Source organism: Marmota flaviventris, chromosome 2 (genome assembly GCF_047511675.1).
Source record: "Marmota flaviventris isolate mMarFla1 chromosome 2, mMarFla1.hap1, whole genome shotgun sequence".
NCBI lineage: Eukaryota > Metazoa > Chordata > Mammalia > Rodentia > Sciuridae > Marmota > Marmota flaviventris.
The window spans coordinates 98,787,696-98,809,638 of NC_092499.1; the positions used below are offsets into that span (position 1 = coordinate 98,787,696).

A 21,943-nucleotide genomic window follows, 5' to 3' on the forward strand; every position below is an offset into this window, starting at 1 on the left:
CCCCCTCAGTCTGACCCTCGCTGTGCCCGTCTGGGTCATGACAATGCCCACTGGTTATACAGGGGGGAAAAAGGAGAGTCCAGTTTGCTGGTTTGCTTGGCCGGCCAGGCTCTGGGAATGCGAGCCTTGCCCGCCCCTCCTCCGCGAGCTGTCTCCACTAGCTTCTCATCCCCTTGCTGCACGCCTGTCCCTTCGGGCTGCTCCGGCGCCACCTATGCAGTCCCCAGCCCGCCTCGCCAACCCCGCGGAAGAGCGGCGTGACTCACAGCGCTGCCACCAGCCCACGGTTTGCTGGAGGCAGGCAAAGGGTATAAAGACTGCCCTGCGGGAGGGGACCCAACCCTGCCCTGCCTAGCCCGAGGCTCACAGACATGGCCCCAGGCGCCGAGCAAGGCCACCGGGCAGCAGGCTGGGGACTGCGTGGCGCCCTGGCAGCGGTGGCATTGCTCTCTGTGCTCAATGCGGCAGGAACGGTGTTCGCGCTGTGCCAGTGGCGCGGCCTGAGCGCTGCGCTGCGGGAGCTGGAGGCGCAGCGCGGCCAGGAGCAACGCGAGGACAGTGCCCTGCGTGCCTTCCTGGCGGAGTTGAGCCGCGCGCCGCGCCGTGCGCCAGCGCCACCCCCGGACCCCGCGAGCGCGGCGCGCAACAAGCGCAGCCATCGTGGGGAGCCAGCACAGCACATCCGCACAGAAAGCCAGGACATGCTGATGATGATGACTTACTCCATGGTGCCGGTAGGCGGGGGCTCGTCTCCCGGTGGCGCCCCCGCCGGGCAGAACCTCGGGAGGTGTGGGGAAAAGGGAGGCAAAGTGCTGTGGGGAGGTCCTTGGGCGTGAGTGTGGCTAGGGAGGTCACCTTAACCCTTCTGGGGTCAGTTTCCTCATCTGTCGGGGAAGGGGTGACGGGCAAGTCTCTTCCACGCCTGGCATCATGTGAGTCTTCAGGTGAATGGATTCTCTTTTCCTTCCCAACTTAGGACAGTTTTTGCCTCCTGATATGAACGGAGCCACAGAGGTCTCAGGGATCTGCCTGTGCCACTCGCCTGTGTCAGGGTCTCTCTGAAAGATGGAGGCGACCTTTCTGAAATAGCTCAGGCATCTTTAATAAAAGGCTTCTTTCCCTGGCACAGTCTAGTGGTCCAGCTTTTCACTTGACCTCCGCTTGACCCCATGAAATTGTCTACCTAATTTAATTGTCTCCGTTTAAGTAAAAGTCAGCCCTGATTTTACTGCCTTGGGACCTAGATGCTGAGAAAGTTGCTCTTGGATCTCAAGCTGTTCCAAACGGAAGAAATCAATACGGAGCAATGTTTCTTTAAAATCACTGGCAACGTTGAGGTTCTTAATGTGGGGCCTGAGGATTGCCCTTTGTGTGAGCTCCAGAGAATCTATGGAACTCCAGAAACTTGCCAGTGTGTGTGTGATGGTACCTTACCCTCCTGGGGAAGGGTTCATTGTTTTTCATTACATTTTCAAAGGGGCCCTACTTCTCTCTCCATCTCTCCCTGCCTCTCTCCCTCTCCCCACCCCCAAGAATTATAACACACTGTTCTAAAGAAAGTCTTTAAAACGAAGCCCCCACCCAAATCATTTTTCCAGCTTTAAGTTTCTTTGCTTTTGCTTATTTCTTTTTTTTAATATTTTATTTTTTAGTTATAGGTGGACACAATGTTTTCATTTGATATTTATGTGGTGCTGAGGATCAAACCCAGTGCCTCAAGCATGCTAGGCAAGCGCTCTACTACTGAGCTACAGCCCCAGCCCTGCTTATTTAATTCAATAATTCTTTAACAAATATGTTTAGATCATTTTGCAGTTCCCCATTCCACCTCATTATCCATTAGAATAGCTCCGATCTTGTTTCACTTTATAATTAGAAAGATTTCAGTTGTCACTTCAAGTAATCCACAATTCAGAATCCTAGGTATTTGAAAAGAAATCCACTTAAAGCATCTGTTATCATAAAAGCTGCTAAATATCTTATGTGAGCTTGACTGCTTTTAAAACTACAAGTAATACACACTTCAAATAAATCTTTTGAGAGAGATCAAATTTTCCATTCCTAGCTTCATTTATTTTTTTTAACTCATTTAAAAATCTGAGCCTAAGCAAAAATTTCAAAAAAGAGCTGTAAAATGAAGACTTCTTAGGGGAATTTACCTTTCCTCTCTCTTGGCTCTTGACCCTGCATTTTAGGTGTTTTTTGAAACCTTCAAAGAGAGATACATGTGAGCATCAACATTTTATATTTTTAATCCTGTGTTTAAGGTAAAGACTTTAATAACCAAATTGTCACCTGTTCAATCACTAACACAAGAAAATGGAGAGACTCCTTTCAGAGTCAACCCGAAAGGTAGATTTAATTCTAGGTGATCTAGGAGGGCCATCACCAGCTCTTACAGAGTAGAGAGCAGAAACATCGCAATCATCAAGCTGGGAAGCATTTGTAGATCATCATCAGCATGTTCCTCACTTGCAGCTTGTGTGTTTTGATCTTTTCCAGCCACTGAGGGACTTGCCCAGAGGCTAGGAGAAGGCAATGTAATGCTGTTGACTGTCCTCCTGAGGGTAGTTCTGGGTCAGTGGTTTAGAAATCACCTGGAAGTTCATTAAAACGCAGATTCTAGGGCTCCACTCTGAGACCTACAGAATCATCATCTCCAGAATCAGCCTTTTTAGGAAGTCCTCTGCCTCCACTCCTCACCCCACTTCACTTTAGTGAGTTTGTTGCAGGTGGTCCAGACAACACACTTTTAGAAACACTGCAGCAGTACTTTGGTGTACATGAATATCTTTGGGATCTTTTTAAAATGTGGATTCTGATTCCAAAGATCTGAAGTGGGACCTAAGATTTTCCATTATGAACAAGTTCCCATTGATATCAATGCTGCTGGTCTCAAGACCTCACTTTCAGGAGCAGGTCCTACAGCTCATTGGAATCATCTGGGAAGTCTGAGAACTTACTGAATCTCACCCCAAGATATTGTGAATGAAATAGTTTAGGGTGTAGCCTGGGGGCAGGGCACATGCTGGCCAGAAGGCAGGAGCTAGCCTGACTTCCTTATGATTATGGGCTGGTTAGGCTGTGCCCTGTTCACTGTGCCCTCGGGACCTTTGCTTAAGCAGAGGAACTAGTTTTATTACTGAAAAGTCCTTTCGTATGTTATAGCAATATTCTCACCATTCATCTTTTCAAATTTGCTCATGTTTACTATCTGCTTTTCTCAGAACAAAGAATTATTCACATGAGAACAATTTAAAAAAAATCACTGGGCACCTCTAGTAGAGAAGTTGTAAGAGAAGAATCTAGAATATATCATGGAGGTAGTCATGCACATTTCTCATGGTTGAAATCTACAACTTCCTCTTGCCTTGTTATAGAGCACCAGAACTTAAATGAGAGTGAGACCCGAGGCCCTCACCCTGAGGTCCTATGTCCTTAAAGATCTAGGAACAAAGAAATAAGCTCTACACAGACTAATATCAGTGTTTTGAAAATCCTTCCAAAATGGTTTGTTTATCCAAGTTAAGCCTCCTCAAGCTGACTGACACTTCATATTTTTTGTGCTTTTGGCTGAAAGTACCTTCCTCAGCATGGTAATTCTGATCAGCACATTCTGACCAGAAGCTGGTTGGCAGCTATAAATGACTTTTAAAGAGGCATGATAATTAATTTTTACTGAAGTACAGTTAATTTGGTACAGCCAAGCATATTAAGACTTTAAAAAGCAAGTGGGTACTTTGGAGGAAAAATATTAAAAGTGGCAGTGGATGAGGCCTAGGAAGCAATAAGCCAGGCCAGAAATGGGACCCAGGATCTGGTGAGGGGTAAGGAGGAGGTAAGATTCTGCTGCTTCTCTTGAATCTTTCTTTCTCCCAAATCTTTATATTTTTTTCTAGCTTTTCTTCCCAGCAGATACTCTCTTTCATCCCCTTCTTCATATCATACCTGTACTGATATTCTGATAGTTTTATCATCCTATCTTTCTTGCCCCAAATCTAGAACATCCAGAAAGTGTTTGACAAAAATCAAATTAATCAAACATAGAAGATGTAACACACTGAGGTTGGTAAATGTGTAGCCACAATAATCACTGCTCTGGGGGACCATATATTTCTATACCCAGGGCATTGTTCAAAATGCTGAGCACCTAACAAGAAAAACAATCTTACTATTTTAAAGTAGCAGTTGCAAATCCCAATGATTTATTCAAAAAATGCTCAACAGCTATCAGACACTAAAAAGGCGCATTTGACAAAATTTAACACTTATGCTTGATTTTTAAAATATGCAATATAATGGGAATCATGGATAAAATACAGTTTATATCTCTCACTCCCCAAAACCAGCTTTGCACTTAACAGAGAAATTCTGGAGATGGTCCTAGTAGTCACTGTTAAGACAGGGATGCCCACTGTCACTATTAGTATCTCAAATTGTCCTAGAAGGATTAGCCAAAGCAATGAGGCAAAGGAAGTAAGGAAGCAAAAGTCTGGCTATATTCAGATCAAACCAAGAGAAACCCAAGGGAATGTCATGATAAGCTATTTCAAACAAAAACAGAATTCAGTGGGAAGTAAGATATAAAAAATAGTACAAAGAAATTGATAGACTTCTTTTTTTTTCTTCTTTAAGATAGAGAGAGGGGAGAGAGAGAGAGAGAGAATTCTTTAATATTTATTTTTCAGTTTTTGGTGGACACATCTTTATTTTATTTGTATGTGGTGCTGAGGATCGAACCCAGCACCCCGCGCATGCCAGGCGAGCGCATTACCACTTGAGCCACATCCCCAGCTCCTGATAGACTTCTTATACAAAGATATAACAGAAGAAAAGATGTGCAAAAACTTGTGTATGTATCTATATCTATATCTTTGGAATGAAGAAAGGGCTGGGGGACTACTCTGAAAGATCACAAAAGATTGAAATAAATGGAAAGAAACATCTTTTGTAGTAGGACTTTTAGCATCATATTAAGTTAATTCTCCTTAAGTTAGTTTATCAATCTAATATTATTCCAACATAAAAATACCAATAGTCTCTCCATCTACCCCCACTTCCCAGGACTAGACAAGCTGATTCTGAAGTGTACATGGAAAAGTAAAGTCACCAAACCTGCATTGCAAGGAAATGACTATAAAAGAAGAGGAATGAGGAGGACTCACTACTAGTTGTGAAAATATAATTAAAGCCTGATTCATTAAAACAGTATAAGATATGAATAGACAGACCAATGAGAAAAAAATAGAAAGTTCCTAAGTAGTTCTAAATATATTATGTCAATTTAGTACCTGTCAAAGATAGCACCTCATATCATTGGGGAAGGATGGAGTTAAGAAGTGATATTGAGCTGGGCTCCATGGCGCATTCCTTGTGATCCCAGCTGCTTAGGAGGCTGAGACTGGAGGATCTTGAGTTCAAAGCCAGCCTCAGCAAAAAGTGAGGCACTAAGCAATTCAGTGAGACCCTGTCTCTAAATAAAATACAAAATAGGGCTGGAGATGTGGCTTAGTGGTTGAGGGCCCCTGAGTTCAATCTCTGGTGCCTAAAAATAAAAGAAGTGATATTGAGACTAAAGGCAAGCCCTCTGGGAAAAGCAAAAGTTAGAAAAGCATGGTTCTGTTCCCACAGTGTGCAACACAACAAGCCCTAAGTGGATCAAAGATACACATTTTTAAAAAATGAAACTAAAATTACTGAAAGAAAATATGAACAAGTTCATTTTTAATCTTGAATTGCAAAGGTCTTCATTCAAACTGTAATTCAAAAGCCAGACACAAACAATAAAGAAATAAATTTTAAAAACACATGAAATCCCAACAAAACTTTTACATGGCAAACAACAACATAAATACCTCAAAGGCAAAAGTAAATGAAAAGCAAGCAATAGTATTTGGAGCACATAACGTAGCTACATAATCTTCCTAATATGTAGCTCTCCTAAAAGTTGATGCCAAAAAAACCCCAAGAATTTAATATGAAAATCAGCAGCAGAAATATGAATCCAGTATGAAAATGGAATACATATTTCCCAGGAAAAGAAATATAACTATCTTGTAAACACATGGAAATATATTTTTAATTTAAAAATACAAATCACAACTACCCTGAAGTATAATCTTTACTTGTCACAATGACAAAACTACCAAGGTTTTACAGTAGGCTCTATTGAGGAAGCTGAAGGGAGATAGACATACTCTTACACTGATATTTGGAATACAGAATGGTACAACCCAAATGGAAAGCAATTTGGTAAAATCTAGAAAAATTACAGATGTATTTATCCTTCGACCCAGCAATCTCACTCATGAGAATTTATCCTGCACAATTGACTTTCTCACCTATGAATGACACATGTATGTTGTCATTCATTGCAGAATATCTGTGAAACCAAAAGTCTGTAAATAACCATGGCCATCAATCTAGGAGTAGTTAAATAATCTGATCTATATACCCACTACTAGATAGCTGTAAAACAAGAATGAGGAAATTTTCTATGTACATTTAGCACAATCTCCAGGATATATTGTCAGTGAAGAAAGCAAAGCAGAGAAAAATGTATATTACATCATCTTGTATAAGCAAGAAGGAGAAAAATAAATGAACTAATAAAAGTGCTTACTTATGGAGAGTGGGAATGAGCCGTTCACTGTATAGCTTTTTGTATTGTTTTTGACTTTTGAACCATGTGACTGTGCTATTCTTCTTAATATGAGTAAAAAAAGGCTCATAAGCCCCAGTTACATGGCAGCTGCTACTAGGCATGATAGAGATTGTACCAACTTCAGGTTCTGTCTTTGTCTGTTTCTGTTGCTATAACAAAATACTGGATGCTAGGTGATTTATGAAGAATAAATTTTTATTGGGCTTATGGTTCTTCAGTCTGGGAGGTCCCAGAGCATGACACAAGCATCTGGTAAGGGTTCTACTGCTGCATGATAGCATAGCAGAGGCACCACAGTGAAACAGAGCTAGCTTGTTAGCTCAGATCTCTCTTCCTCTTATTATAAAGCCACTAATGCCATCATGTGGACCCCACCCTCATGACCCCATCTAATCCTAACTATGTCCCAAAGGCCCCACCTCCAAATGCTGTTAACAATGTGAATTTTAGGATTGGGTTTCCAAAGTGCAGACCTTCAGAGGATGCATCCAAACCAGAGCAGGTTCAGATGATCTATCTAAAGAGGAAGTGCTCACTGAGGGTTGCTACACAAAAACCAGAGCCTAGTGTGCCTGATCATGGTATTTTTGTCAAGAGAAGTAAAAAAAAAAAAAAAAAAAAAAAAAAACCTCTGACTTTTCATGTGATATCTCTCAACTTTCAAATATTGACAGCAATGCAAAAGAAAAAAATTTTTTAATTGGCTGACACTGAGTTGGTTGAACAACATTCACATTGTTAGAGGCCCTGTTAGGACGTGCAGTCATGAGTTTGTAGCAGTCTCATCTCATAATCATGAATTTTGAACAAAACTGGCTTTATTTAGCTTGACCACAACCATGTTATTTACCAGTCGGAATCTGAAAAGTAAGAGGTAACTATGTCACAGTTACTATTGCTATTACTGGTTGAGGTAGAAATGATACTTTTGTATTTGGTGTGGTTTGGGTTTGGTTTTGTTTCCTTTTCTGCTTTTAAAAGTCCATTCCATGGGGCTGGGGATATAGCTCAGTTGGTAGAGTGCTTGCCTCCCATGCACAAGGCCCTGGGTTCAATCCCCAGCACCACCAAAAAACTTTAGTGGAAATTTCCTGTCCCTGTGTTTTTTCAAAATCATGCAAGGAGGAGATTCTAGCTGGACTAAGTGTAACACATAATTGTTTCAAACAAAGGCTTTTCATGATGACTGTTATATAGTACACTCATGTGAATCTACAAATTCTGTTGTTCATGGGAGGTGGTGGGAATCACATTGCCTCTAGTAACAACTCCTGCTTGCTTGGGTGCTCTATATCCCTAAATTAGCTGTGCCAAGGTTTACCTCCCTTTCCCACCTCCTTGGACTATACTACTTCCAAATGGTATGAAAGTTGAAGATTTAGACCAGGGATCAGAAAACTATGGTCTATAGGCCAAATCCAGCTCAGGTCTTGTTTTTGTACAATGCATGAAGAAAGAATGGTTTTACATTTCAAAAGCTGTGTGTGGGGGTGGGGGGTCAAAAGAATAAAAATATTTCATTCCATATGAACAATACATGAAATTCAAATTTCAGTAACCATAAATAAAGTTTTATTGGGATATAATCACTGCTATTTGTTAACTTACTGTCTGTGGCTGCTCCTGCATAACAGCTTCAGAATTGAATAGTTCCAACAGTGACCAAGCGGCCCACAGAGCTTAAAACATTTTCTGTCTGATCCTTTAGAGAAAGTTATCTGACCTCCCACATAGACTGTGGAGCAACAGCACTAGGGTTAATACTCTGGAGAGCCCAAGACTACTAAATCAGGGTTGTTCAGCTTTGGTTAAATCCGGGATGTAAGACCTCCCCCAAGGAGACTGCATTCAGGATCCTGAATCTTCCTGGATGGAGGCTGTAAGGCTGAGCCACACTACTAGCTTCACAGTCAAGAGCAGTCAATTTGAGGGCAGCTTTTAACCACCCACTAATCTCAAATGCAGGCCTCTTTCAAATTCTGTTCTCTTTAATTGAAGAAGACAGCTTGTGTCCCTAAGTCCTGCAGTATGAAGAAGGCCCAGATTAGAAATTAGAAGCCTAATACAGAAGGACATTGAAGAAAGGGTATCCAAAGCTGTAAAACCACACAGAGAGCCTGGGACTTGGGTTTCCATGTCCTTCTTCAAAGCAGAATGTACCCATAGACTTGGGATGCCAGGACAGTATATTCTGAGCACATGACATTGTGCAGCTGATTGTATGTCAGATGCCATCTCTAGGTATCAATCAATGGTGGGGAAGAACTTAAAGCTATGTTTCTGCTAAGATTGTGCCCAGTGGTCTTGGTACAGTGAATGTGTCCATAAACTCTTGTCTCAGGGAATGATGTACATGGAGGAAGACAGGAGAGAGCTGGCCGTTTAGCTCCATCCTTCAGACACTTTATCGTACATGCTTCACATGTATACAAACAAAACATTTCCTGTAGATAATGTTAGTCATCCATATTCATCCACAGATTCAACCAACCACAGATGGAAAATGTTTTTTAAAAATTGTATCTGTGGGGCTGGGATTGTGGCTCAGTGGTAGAGCGCTTGACTCACATGCTTGAGGCCCTGGGTTCAATTCTCAGCACCACATACAAATAAATACATTTTTTTAAAAAAGATATTGTGTCCCTCTGCAACTAAAAAAAAATATTTAAAAAAATGCATCTGTGGGCTGGGGTTGTGGCTCAGTGGTAGAGTGCTTGCCTAGCACATGTGAGGCCCTGGGTTCAATCCTCAGCACCACATAAAAAAATAAAGTTACCTCATTTAAATTTTTTTTTTATTTACATCTGTGCTCAACATGTATAGACTATTTTCTTGTCATTATTTCTAAATAATACAACACTATTTAGATAGCATTCATATTATTTTAGGTATTACAAGAAATGATTTCAAGTATACAGAAAAAGGTGCTTAGTCTGTATACAAATGCTATGCCATCTTACATAATGAACATGAGCGTCTCTAGATTTGGGTATGGGGGGTGGGTTGTGAAACCAATCCTTGTCAGATACTGAGGGATGACTACATATGATTATCATGATTCTCTATGGGCATATGTAAGAAACAAGTGGGTCAAGACAGCATCTGGAACCATGGGAACACGGTGGGTCATGTTGATGGCATGAAACCATCTGGACCTGCTCCCAGATCCCAGCCCTATCAAAAAGACCCTGGTCTCAGTTATACGTGGTAGCCACACCTATAAACCCAGTGACTAGGTAGGCTGAGGCAGGAGGATCACAAGTTCATGGCCAGCCTCAACAACTTGGCAAAACCCTGTTTCAAAATAAAAAAATAAAATGAGCTGGGGCTATAGCTCAAAAGCAAAGCACCTGGGGTTTAATTCCCAGGACCAAAAAAAAAAAAAAAACTCTAGTCTTTTGCCAGCCAAGGTAGCAGAGGTGAAGGCAGAAGAAACAAGCCTGCAGAGCCCTTGTGGCCTAAGCAGGATGGGGCCTCTGGAGCCCACTGAATTATCTGCTCTCATCTTCATGCTCACTGACTCCCTGGCTCTTACTCTACCTTCACTGCCACCAGGCAGAGGAGACACTGGATTTTTGTTGTGGAACCCAAAGCCACATGATCCCTAGAAAGTGCCTCTCTGCTCTAGGGAAACAGCAGACCCCCACAGACCCCATCATTGAGAGGTGCTGCATACTAAACCATAGACTGAGGGATCCTTGGGTGAAGGGCCCTTTCTGAAGGAGTAGCAGAACCTTCTCGATCACAGGTGCTCCCGACATCCTTGTCTCAGGATCTCTCTGTGGCAGGCCCAACCTCCCCTCTACCTGGCTCTGCTGTACCTTCAGCCTTTGTGTGGCTGCCCTAAAGTAGAACAACCTGGCATCCATTCTTCATTATTAAGTTCCCAGTTAGATTCTCTCCCTGGTCCTTGTCTGAAGTCTGAGGTGGTGAGCACCGTGGACCAGGAATCAGACGGATTCGCCTCCTGGTCCCACAGGTTGATGGCTGGGTGGCCTTTGGCCGTCTTTTAACTTCTCCAACCTTCTGTTTCCTCATCAGTAAGACCTCATAGGGTTGTTAGGAGGTTTAAAACATGTAGTATAGTAGAGGTCAGGTTCTCACTAAGTGTTGGTTGCTATTTTTAAAATGAGGCACTATCTGGGGTGATTAGGTTTCAACATGTGAGTTTCAAGGCCACAAAAAACATTCAGCCCATGGCAATCACTATTATTTGTCGGTCCTTCTTGCCCCATGCTCTCGCCTCTTGTATCTGTGTTTTCTGTTTCCAGTTCCTTTGGAGTGCCTGGTCATCTGTTGTCTCTGCTCTTATCAGCTGCTGCCTTGGGATAATATCTTAGCTCATGGAGGATTGGTATTACACCAACTAAATCATCTCATCAATGACAGCGAGACAGAGTGACTCTTGAGATGGTAGCAGGGCTTCTTCAGTGGTTCAGGATTTCCAGCTCCCCACCGCCCTGTCCACCGCTGTTGATGAGGGGTGGCACCACTGAAAAGGAGTGATCTTCCCCCGCTTCCTGACTAGCTTAGCTGTTGTTAAATTCTGTTAACTTCCACTGATTCCTGTTGGTGGCATTCCTGAAAAAAAAAAAAATTGTTTTTGTATGTAAGCTTTCATTTGGAAAAATTGAGAAAATGGAAGTGAAAAGCAAAGCAAAACAACTTCCAAGAAAGTAAAACAATTTACTTCTTGGGGGGGAGTCTGTGTTCTCCAGTTCTCCCTATATGGGAACTATCAGAACAATACTCAATTTGATTTAAAAAAAAAAAAAAAAAAAACAACTTATGTGATTAAAAAAAAAAAAGACAGTCATTTTTTTTCTCTCTACATTCCTCAAACTCCCCGCCACCCCACCACCACCAAAGAAATCCTTGGCCAAATCTAGTTGACATTCAAGCTTAATTTGCATTCATTTTATCTACAGACTAAAGGTCATGTTATATGAAACAAGCTGAAGCTTTTAGGTTGTGATTCAGCTATAAAAGGAGCATTTTCCAGCCCATCAGTTGCTTTTATGTAGATCTTTGAGTTTTAACAGCTCTATGTTTTAAATAGATATAATTTGCTTCAAGTTAACTAAAGTTCAACACTGAATTTTCTTTACTGAAAGGTAGAGTTAAAGTAACAATGCCAACTAAAGATCATTCAAAATGCAATTTGTGGAGTTTGTTCTTAATGCAGTAATAGAGTAACCCCTTCATCTGCCACTCAGAAAAAGTATCCTGTGCTTGACAAAGTGCTGGGGACCTTGAGGGCTCTGCCTGGGATAGATATAAAAACTGTGAAGTTCTAGAAATGAATTATGGATAACTGTACCCTAGCTAAAATATTGAGCTGGTGACCACAAAATAATTCTCCATTTTTTTTCATTAACTGAGCAAGTGAGTGAGCAGAATCTGGAATCCTTTTCAGTAAACAGCAGAAAATGGGGCTAGGGGCATGACTCAGTGATACAGCACATGCTTAGCATTTGTGAGGCCCTGGGTTTGATCCCCAGCACCACAAAACCAAAAAAACAAAGATAGAAAATGCCATCTCTCCCCAACAGCAGCCCTTGAAGACGTTGGTATCAAATTCTCTGAACAAGAAGACCTTTGGGGAAAAATCCTTTACAGTGTATTATGTGATGTGTCAAGAAGAGAGGAAATCAATCCTCTCTCAGGTGATGGAGGCCGGTTTCAAGAGACTACCCTTGAATGAGCAATGTTGAGATTAAGCAAGGAGGGCGAATCATTCCCTGTGCAGTCAAAACTTGAGAGGTCTAGGGACTGGGATAAAAATGGAGCAAGTCAGGGGGAGAATATCTTCTTAAACTAGAACTAAATTCAGAATGAACTGGTGAGCCACTGTTGACCCTGTGTAACCGATGTGATTCTGCAATCTGTATTTGGGGTAAAATTGGGAGTTCATAACCAACTTGAATCTAATGTATGAAATATGATATGTCAAGAGCTTTGTAATGTTTTGAACAACCAATAAAAAAAAAGAGGAAAGTTGTAAAGAATGTGGTTTTATAGGAGGACAGACCTGGTGGTCTGGAAAGACTGCAGTGGGGAAGCCTGAAGGCAAGAAGAAAGTTAGGAAGTTATTTCATTAATGCAGGCAAGAAATGATTCCTGTCTGGCTAAGGTGGAGGCATTGGGAATGGAGACAGCACAGCACGACTATATCCTGGAAGTAAAAAGAGAGAAGAATGAATTGACCTTGGTAACTCATTGGACTTAAGGAAAAGGGCCACATGGGCCAGATCTGTTCAAAACAGAGAGGGATGGCAGTGTCATGGACAGAGACGAGGAAACATGGAAATGGATTGGAAGTTAGGGTGCTGACTGTGTTTAGGGACTGAATATGACATGAAAAGAAAGAAAAGAGGGAAGAAAACCAAGAAAGAGTATTCAAGGAAGGGAAAGCAGCTTACTCCCAAGGAGAACTCTGTCTTCTCCATGAGAGAAGTCTTTACAATCTAAAAAGGGGAAGGCAGCTGGGCACGGTGGCCACGCCCATAATCTCAGCTACTCAGGAGACTGAGGCAGGAAGATCAAGTTGCCATCCTGGGCAACTTAGCAAAAAAAAATTTTTTTTCCATTTTTTAAAATTTGTTTTAATTAGTTACACATGACAGTACAATGATCTTGACATATCATACATTTGAATCAGATGGGATCTAATTTCTCATTTTTCTGAGTGTACAGGTTACAGAATCACATTGGTCATGCAGTCACGTGCATACCCACAGCAATAATAATGTCTATTTTATTCTGCTGTCCTTCCATTCCCCCCTTCCCCTCCCCTCCCCTCCCATCACTTCTCTCTACCCAATCTAATGTGACCCACTTTTCTTTCGTTTTTTCCCCCTCATATCGTCATACCTGTATTCTGTATAACAAAGGGGTTCTCCTTCCCTCTTCCATGCAATTCCCATTCTCCCTCCTTTTCCCTCCCATCTCTCTTCCCTATGCAAAAAAATAAATTTTTTAAAGGGCTGGGGATGTAGCTCAGTGGTAGTGCACCCCTGGGTTCTATCCCCAGTATGGAATCTCAGGCAATTGGGGCAACACAGAGACCTCTAGAAAAAATCCTGTTTTCCAGATAGTTTTTCTGATGGTTCATGGGTCTAAAAAAATGTATTTTGGATATTAGATTTAGAAAGGTTAATTACACTGAGCATAATTTGAAAATATTTTTATCCTTTATATCCAACATGAACTTACACACTCATTCTTTCATTGACTGAATCTGCATGCTTGTTAGACCAAAGGTCCCTGACAGCCCCTGTTCTGACACTAACACATCAACAACTGTTTTGTGGGTGAGCATCTCACTACATCCCGGAGGACCTCATCCATATGTTTTCTGGAGTAGCCACTTGTAGATGTTCCTATGCTTGGGGAGAGGAGCTGAGTAGGTTGATAAAACATCTTCACAAATGTTTTTGCTGTGCACAAAGAATGCTACAGAGCAGGGTTTGGGGATAATGGTTTCCTTCTCTGTCCATTCCTCTCAACATCAAACAAGTTGCTTAAATATGGTTTATGCACACTTTTCTGACTATTGGGTGAGGATAAGAATGCTTGGATAAAAATCAGAAATTATCTGAAGATGCTTGTTGAAAGGGACAATGTGAGCACAAAACACTGTTATCAGTGGTGAGTGAAACAGTGTTCCAGGGCCTCTTGCTTCAGAAGCTCCTTTAGAGGCCTGGGAGATACAAGTGATTCTCAGCTCATTTCAAAACACTCATCTCTTCCTACCCTAACTTCTGCACTTATATGTTTATATCGTAAACTGAAACTTTGTGCATGTATTTGTGTCTGTATTTCTTTGTCTCTAATTTTACCATCAGTCACCTTGTCTCTTTAAATATTTCTCACAGTTCTTCACTGTGCCTCTAGTAAGGTATTTGATAAATACCTCCTGACAGAGTTATCTACAACTCAACAAGGGAAAAAAAAAAAAAAAAACTCTGGTATCTGGTTTCTTGCCATTTTAAAAGTTTTGGAGGTGGATCCTGGAGCATTTTCAAAATTGTTTCCTAGGAATTCATGCTCCCACCACATAGGAGATGACATAGGTTTTGGTAAAACTGACTTAGAGATCTGTGAAAGATTCATTCATTCATCCTACATGTCATCACTGAGCTCCTCTTGTGTCCCAGGCACTATTGTGGATGCACCAAAAACAATATGAACAAAACATACAAATCTCTGATCTCTTGGAGTTTATGTTCTGGGGGAGGTAAAGAACAGACAGAAAAACAAAGTAAGTTAGTAGATTATTTACAATATTAGAAGGTGATAAGCACTGCGGACAACTATAAAGCAGGGGAGGGAATGAGAGAGAAGGATAGGAAGATGTAATTCTAAGCAGTGTGGCTGGGGAAGGGCCACACTGAGCAGGTAACAGTTGAGCAAAGACTTGAGGGAGTCAGCCGTGTCCATTTCTGGGGAAGGGTCATTTGGGCAGAAGAAACAGTAAGTGCAAAGGCCCGAGGTGGAAAGTGTCTAGAGAGCTCAGGGAACAGCAAGGAGACTGGAGTGGAGTGAGTGAAAAAGAGAGTAGTAGGGAAAAAGGTCAGAAAGATGATTGAGGGAAGGAAGAACAGGGACCAGTTCATGAACAAGGGCTTCGAAGGCTATTGTTAGAACACTGGCTATTATGAGAAGTCTTTGGAGGGCGTGGGGCAGACCAGTGACAAAGAATGACTCTGAACATCATGTACAACCAGACGAATGGGAAGTTAGACTCATTTATGTAGGATGTGTCGGAATGCATTCTACTGTCATGTCTAACTAACAGAACAAATTTCAAAAAGAAAGAAGAATGACTCTGATTTCTCTGTAATGAGAATTTCTCTGTGTGTGGGCAGGTTGGGGAGAAGTAGGGCAGGTTTGACAGCTATCAGTCATTTAGGTGAAAGACGTTGGTAGCTTAGACCAGGTGGTAGCAGTAGAGAAGATAAAGTAGACAGCTTGTCTAGAAATGCCTGAGGCTTGAGCTGACAGTTTAAATGTGGGATGTGTATGGGGGGGGGGGGGTTGGGTGGGTGTGGGGGGGGGGATTAAGTAACTCCAGTATTAGTGGCTGGACAATAAAAGAATTACCATTAATTGAGATGGCAAAAACACAGATGGAATAACTTTGGGGAGAAGATCAAGAGTTCAGTTTTGGAACATTGATATTTTCTTTAGAAGTCCAAGTGAGGATGTCAAAGAGTTAGCTTCATACTTTGGCTGGGAGTGGGTCTCTCAGGAAACCGTGGAGAAGCTGAACATCCTCTCTTTGGTTAGCTGGACACAGAGAGGCTAACAAGAGTCCGCCTTATCCTCATTAAACCTAGACAGCTTGGAAAAAATAAAAGCTTTTTAAGCAACCAAATTAAATCAACTAACTCTATTGTGAGTCTTTTGTACCCAGAAATTTTGTTTTACTTCGAAAAGCATAGGGCCTGGCTCATCAAGTGTTTGGTTATGAATAAATACTTTTAAATCAGTCATAAATGTCTTGAAGACACCAGGTGCAATGATGCACACCTGTAATCCCAGTGGCTTGGGAGGCTGAGGCAGGAGGATCACCAGTTCAAATACAGCCTCAGCAATTTAGTGAGCCCTAAGCAACTTAGTAAGGCCCTGTCTTAAAATGAAAAATAAAAAGGGCTGGGAATGTAGCTCAGTGGTTAAGCACCCTGGGGTTCCATCCCCATACCAAGGAAAAAAAAATTCTTGAAAAAAGGTTTAAACAAATTATGCTGTGTACATATATGAATATATCACAGTGAATTTCACCTTTATGTATACCTATGAAGGATTATTTAAAAACAATAAATTAATAGAAGGAAGACCAATGGAGTAGAGGAAGGGGAACAGGAGGAAAGAGGAAGAGAGAAAGAGGAGGTATTGGGGACTGAAATGGAGCAAATGACATCCCATGCATGTATGATTATGTATCAAATGAAACCCACTATTATATAGAACTATAATGCACTAATAAAAACATTTTTTAAACAAATCTTTTATTATCCTAGTAAAATTTAAGTACATGTAGCAAACATTCAGTTCCTAATATAGGCAGTGTGGGTGTGAACTGTGGGTGATAAGGAAGAACAAGAAAGGGGCACTCCTGGAATGTATGGGCTACTGGGAGGGAAGAGGCCAATTTTCAAACACTTGGGACTCAAAGCAATGGATAATAGGACCCAAAGAGAGGCATGAAGAGGGTGCAGCGGGCAATTGGGGAAGGTTTCCAGAAGGAGGCAGCATTGAGCCTAGTCTTGAAGGATGGGAGGGGGAGGGGCTGGGACAGCAGGTGGTTTTTCTCATCTTGAGGGTGACACAGGTAAAGATGTGTAAATATCAGAAAACTCGTTATTCTGGCTTGTCTAAAGAAAAAGAAAAGGGTTGATCTCCACTTATTCCTTCTCCCATGCTTTTCCTTTGTGTAAATAATGAGTTTCTGATCTATATCATTTTTATTTCTCTGAAGAACTTCTTTGTATTCATTTTTTAAAATAATTTTGAGTATAGACTTCTGGGCTGAAAATGGTTTTCTTAGGGCTGGTGTTGAAGCTCAATGGTAGAGCACTTGCCTATCATGTATGAGGCCCTGGCTTGGATCCCTGACACTGAAAACAAAAAAGTTTTGTATCTTTCAGGTCACTTAACTGATGTTACTCCACTGTCCACTGTCTTCTCATTTGTGTTGTTTCTTTTTTCCTTTTTCTTTCTTTTTTTTTTTTTTTTTGTACTGGGGATTGAACCCAGAGGTGCTTTACCACTGAGCCACATCCCCAGCCCTTTTTACTTTGAGGTAGGGTCTCACTAATTTGCTCAGGGACTTACTAAATTGCTAAGGCTGGCCTCAAATTTGTAATCTTCCTGCCTTAGCCTCCTGAGTCACTGTCACCACACACAGCTCAGCATTTTTTTTTATTTTTCCTTTAATTTTTATTATTGGTTGTTCAAAACATTACATAGTTCTTGATATATCATATTTCACACTTTGATTCAAGTGGGTTATGAACTCCCATTTTTACCCCGTATACAGATTGCAGCATCACATCGGTTACACATCCACTGATTTACATATTGCTATACTAGTGTCTGTTGTATTCTGCTGCCTTTCCTATCCTCTACTATCCCCCATCCCCTCCCCTCCCATCTTCTCTCTCTACCCCATCTACTGTAATTCATTTCTCCCCCTTGTTTTTTCCCCCTTTCCCCTCACTTCCTCTTGTATGTAATTTTGTATAACCATGAGGGTCTCCTTCCATTTCATGCAATTTCCCTTCTCTTTCCTTTTCCCTCCCACCTCTCACCCCTGTTTAATGTTAATCTTCTTCTCATGCTCTTCCTCCCAATTCTGTTCTTAGTTACTCTCCTTATATCAAAGAAAACATTTGGCATTTGTTTTTTAGGGATTGGCTAGCTTCACTTAGCATAATCTGTTCTAATGCCATCCATTTCCCTGCAAATTCTATGATTTTGTCATTTTTTAATGCAGAGTAATACTCCATTGTGTATAAATGCCACATTTTTTTATCCATTCGTCTATTGAAGGGCATCTAGGTTGGTCCCACAGTCTTGCTATTGTGAATTGTGCTGCTATGAACATCGATGTAGCAGTGTCCCTGTAGCATGCTCTTTTTAGGTCTTTAGGGAATAGACCGAGAAGGGGAATAGCTGGGTCAAATGGTGGCTCCATTCCCAGCTTTCCAAGAAATCTCCATACTGCTTTCCAAATTGGCTGCACAAATTTGCAGTCCCACCAGCAATGTACAAGTGTACCCTTTTCCCCACATCCTCGCCAGCACTTGTTGTTTGACTTCATAATGGCTGCCAATCTTACTGGAGTGAGATGGTATCTTAGGGTGGTTTTGATTTGCATTTCTCTGACTGCTAGAGATGGTGAGCATTTTTTCATGTACTTATTGATTGATTGTATGTCCTCCTCTGAGAAGTGTCTGTTCAGGTCCTTGGCCCATTTGTTGATTGGGTTATTCATTTTCTTATTGTTTAATTTTTTGAGTTGTTTGTATACTCTGGATATTAGGGCTCTATCTGAAGTGTGAGGAGTAAAGATTTGTTCCCAGGATGTAGGCTCCCTATTTGCCTCTCTTATTGTTTCTTTTGCTGAGAAAAAAAAAATTTTTAGTTTGAATAAGTCCCATTTGTTGATTCTAGTTATTAACTCTTGTGCCATGGGTGTCCTATTGAGGAATTTGGAGCCCGACCCCACAGTATGTAGATCGTAGCCAACTTTTTCTTGTATCAGATGCCGTGTCTCTGATTTGATATCAAGCTCCTTGATCCATTTTGTGCATGGCGAGAGAAAGGGATTCAGTTTCATTTTGTTGCATATGGATTTCCAGTTTTCCCAGCACCATTTGTTGAAGATGCTATCCTTCCTCCATTTCATGCTTTTAGCCCCTTTATCAAATATAAGATAGTTGTAGTTTTGTGGATTGGTTTCTGTGTCCTCTATTCTATACTATTGGTCCACCCGCCTGTTTTGGTATCAGTACCATGCTGTTTTTGTTACTATTGCTCTGTAGTATAGTTTGAGGTCTGGTATCGCTATACCACCTGATTCACACTTCCTGCTTAGAGTTGTTTTTGCTATTCTGGGTCTTTTATTTTTCCATATGAATTTCATAATTGCTTTCTCTATTTCTACAAGAAAAGGCGTTGGGATTTTGATTGGCATTGCATTAAACCTATAGAGAACTTTTGGTAATATCGCCATTTTGATGATGTTAGTTCTGCCTATCCATGAACAGGGTATATTTTTCCATCTTCTAAGATCTTCTTCTATTTCTCTCTTTAGGGTTCTGTAGTTTTCATTGTATAAGTCTTTCACCTCTTTTGTTAGGTTGATTCCCAAGTATTTCTTTTTTTTTTGAGGATATTGTGAATGGAGTGGTTGTCCTCATTTCCATTTCAGAGGATTTGTCGCTGATATACAGGAATGCCTTTGATTTATGCGTGTTGATTTTATATCCTGCCACTTTGCTGAATTCATTTATTAGCTCTAATAGATTCTTTGTAGACCCTTTTGGGTCTGCTAGGTATAGAATCATGTCAACTGCAAATAGTGATAATTTAAGTTCTTCTTTTCCTATTTTTATGCCTTTAATTTCTTTCATCTGTCTAATTGCTCTGGCCAGTGTTTCGAGAACTATGTTGAACAGAAGTGGTGAGAGAGGGCATCCCTGTCTTGCTCCAGATTTTAGAAGGAATGCCTTCAATTTTTCTCCATTCAGAATGATGCTAGCCTGAGGCTTAGCATAGATTGCTTTAACAATATTGAGGTATGTTCCTGTTATCCCTAGTTTTCTAGAGTTTTGAACATAAAGGGATGCTGTACTTTGTCGAATGCTTTTTCTGCATCTATCGAGATGATCATATGGTTCTTATTTTTAAGTCTATTGATGTGGTGAATAACATTTATTGATTTCCGTATATTGAACCAGCCTTGCATCTCAGGGATGAATCCTACTTGATCATGGTGCACAATTTTTTTGATACGTTTTTGTATCCAATTCGCCAGAATTTTATTGAGGATTTTTGCATCTAGGTTCATTAGAGATATTGGTCTGTAGTTTTCTTTCTTTGAAGTGTCTTTGTCTGGTTTAGGAATCAGGGTGATGTTGGCCTCGTAGAATGAATTTGGAAGTTCTCCCTCTTTTTCTATTTCCTGAAATAGCTTGAAAAGTATTGGTATTAGTTCCTCTTTAAAGGTTTTGTAAAACTCTGCTGTATACCCATCCAGTCCTGGGCTTTTCTTAGTTGGTAGTCTTTTGATGGTTTCTTCTATTTCCTCAATTGATATTGGTCTGTTTAGATTGTCTATATCCTCCTGACTCAATCTGGGTAGATCATATGACTTAAGAAATTTATCGATGCCTTCACTATCTTCTATTTTATTGGAGTATAAGGATTCAAAATAATTTCTGATTATCTTCTGTATTTCTGAAGTGTCTGTTGTGATATTGCCTTTTTCATCCCGTATGCTAGTAATTTGAGTTCTCTCTCTTCTTCTCTTCCTTAGCATGGCTAACGGTCTGTTGATTTTATTTATTTTTTCAAAGAACCAACTTTTAGTTTTGTCAATTTTTTCAATTGCTTCTTTTGTTTCTATTTCATTAATTTCAGCTCTGATTTTAATTATTTCTTGCCTTCTACTTCTTTTGCTGTTGTTTTGCTCTTCTTTTTCTAGGATTTTGAGATGAAGTATGAGATCATTTATTTGTTGGTTGTTTTTTTTTAAGGAATGAACTCCAAGCAATGAATTTTCCTCTTAGAACTGCTTTCAATGTGTCCCATAGATTCCGATATGTTGTGTCTGTGTTTTCATTTATCTCTAAGAATTTTTTAATTTCCTCCTTGATGTCTTCTATAACCCATTGATCATTCAGTAACCTATTGTTCATTCTCCAAGTGATGCATGATTTTTCCTTCCTTCTTTTATCGTTGATTTTCAGTTTCATTCCATTATGATCAGATAAGATGCATGGTATTATCTCTACTCCTTTATATTGTCTAAGAGTTGCCCTGTGACATAATATATGATCTATTTTTGAGAAGGATCCATGTGCTGCTGAGAAAAAAGTATAACTGCTTGATGTTGGGTGGTATATTCTATATATGTCAATTAAGTCTAGGTTATTAATTGTGTTATTGAGTTCTATAGTTTCCTTATTCAACTTTTGTTTGAAAGATCTGTCCAGTGGTGAGAGAGGTGTGTTGAAGTCTCCCATGATTATTGTATGGTGGTCTATTAGACTCTTGAACTTGAGAAGAGTTTGTTTGATGAACATAGCTGCACCATTGTTTGGGGCATATATATTTATGATTGTTATGTCTTGTTGGTGTATGGTTCCCTTGAGCAGTATGTATTGTCCCTCTTTATCCCTTTTGATTAATTGGCTTGAAATCTATTTTATTTAATATGAGTATGGACACTCCTGCTTGTTTCTGAAGCCCATATGAGTGATATGATTTTTCCCAACCTTTCACCTTCAGTCTATGTATGTTTTTTCCTATCAAATGTGTCTCCTGTAGGCAGCATATTGTTGGGTCTTGTTTTGTGATCCATTCTACTAGCCTGTGTCTCTTAATTGGTGAGTTTAAGCCATTAACATTTAGGGTTATTATTGAGATATGGGTTGTTCTTCCAGCCATATTTGTTTATTTCTGTTACTAAACATGGTTTGTTTTCCTCTTTGATTATTTTCCCCCCTTTAGTGTCCTACCTCCCACTGTTGGTTTTCATTGTTATTT

At 40.5% G+C, this 21,943-nt stretch overlaps 1 protein-coding gene and 1 non-coding gene across 2 annotated transcripts in view; both read left to right on the forward strand.

The window, feature by feature from the left end:
* The first annotated feature begins 371 nt into the window (after positions 1-371).
* The window catches only part of Gldn (gliomedin), a 63,548-nt gene continuing 41,976 nt past the window's right edge, over positions 372-21,943 (forward strand). Inside the window, exon 1 of the mRNA XM_027926110.3 lies at positions 372-734. Within this exon, the coding sequence (XP_027781911.3) occupies positions 372-734 (363 nt within the window). The remainder of the gene's footprint in view (positions 735-21,943) is intronic.
* Positions 7,662-7,734, forward strand: Trnag-ccc (transfer RNA glycine (anticodon CCC)). Its single transcript has one exon. It is a non-coding gene; the product is annotated as a tRNA-Gly (tRNA).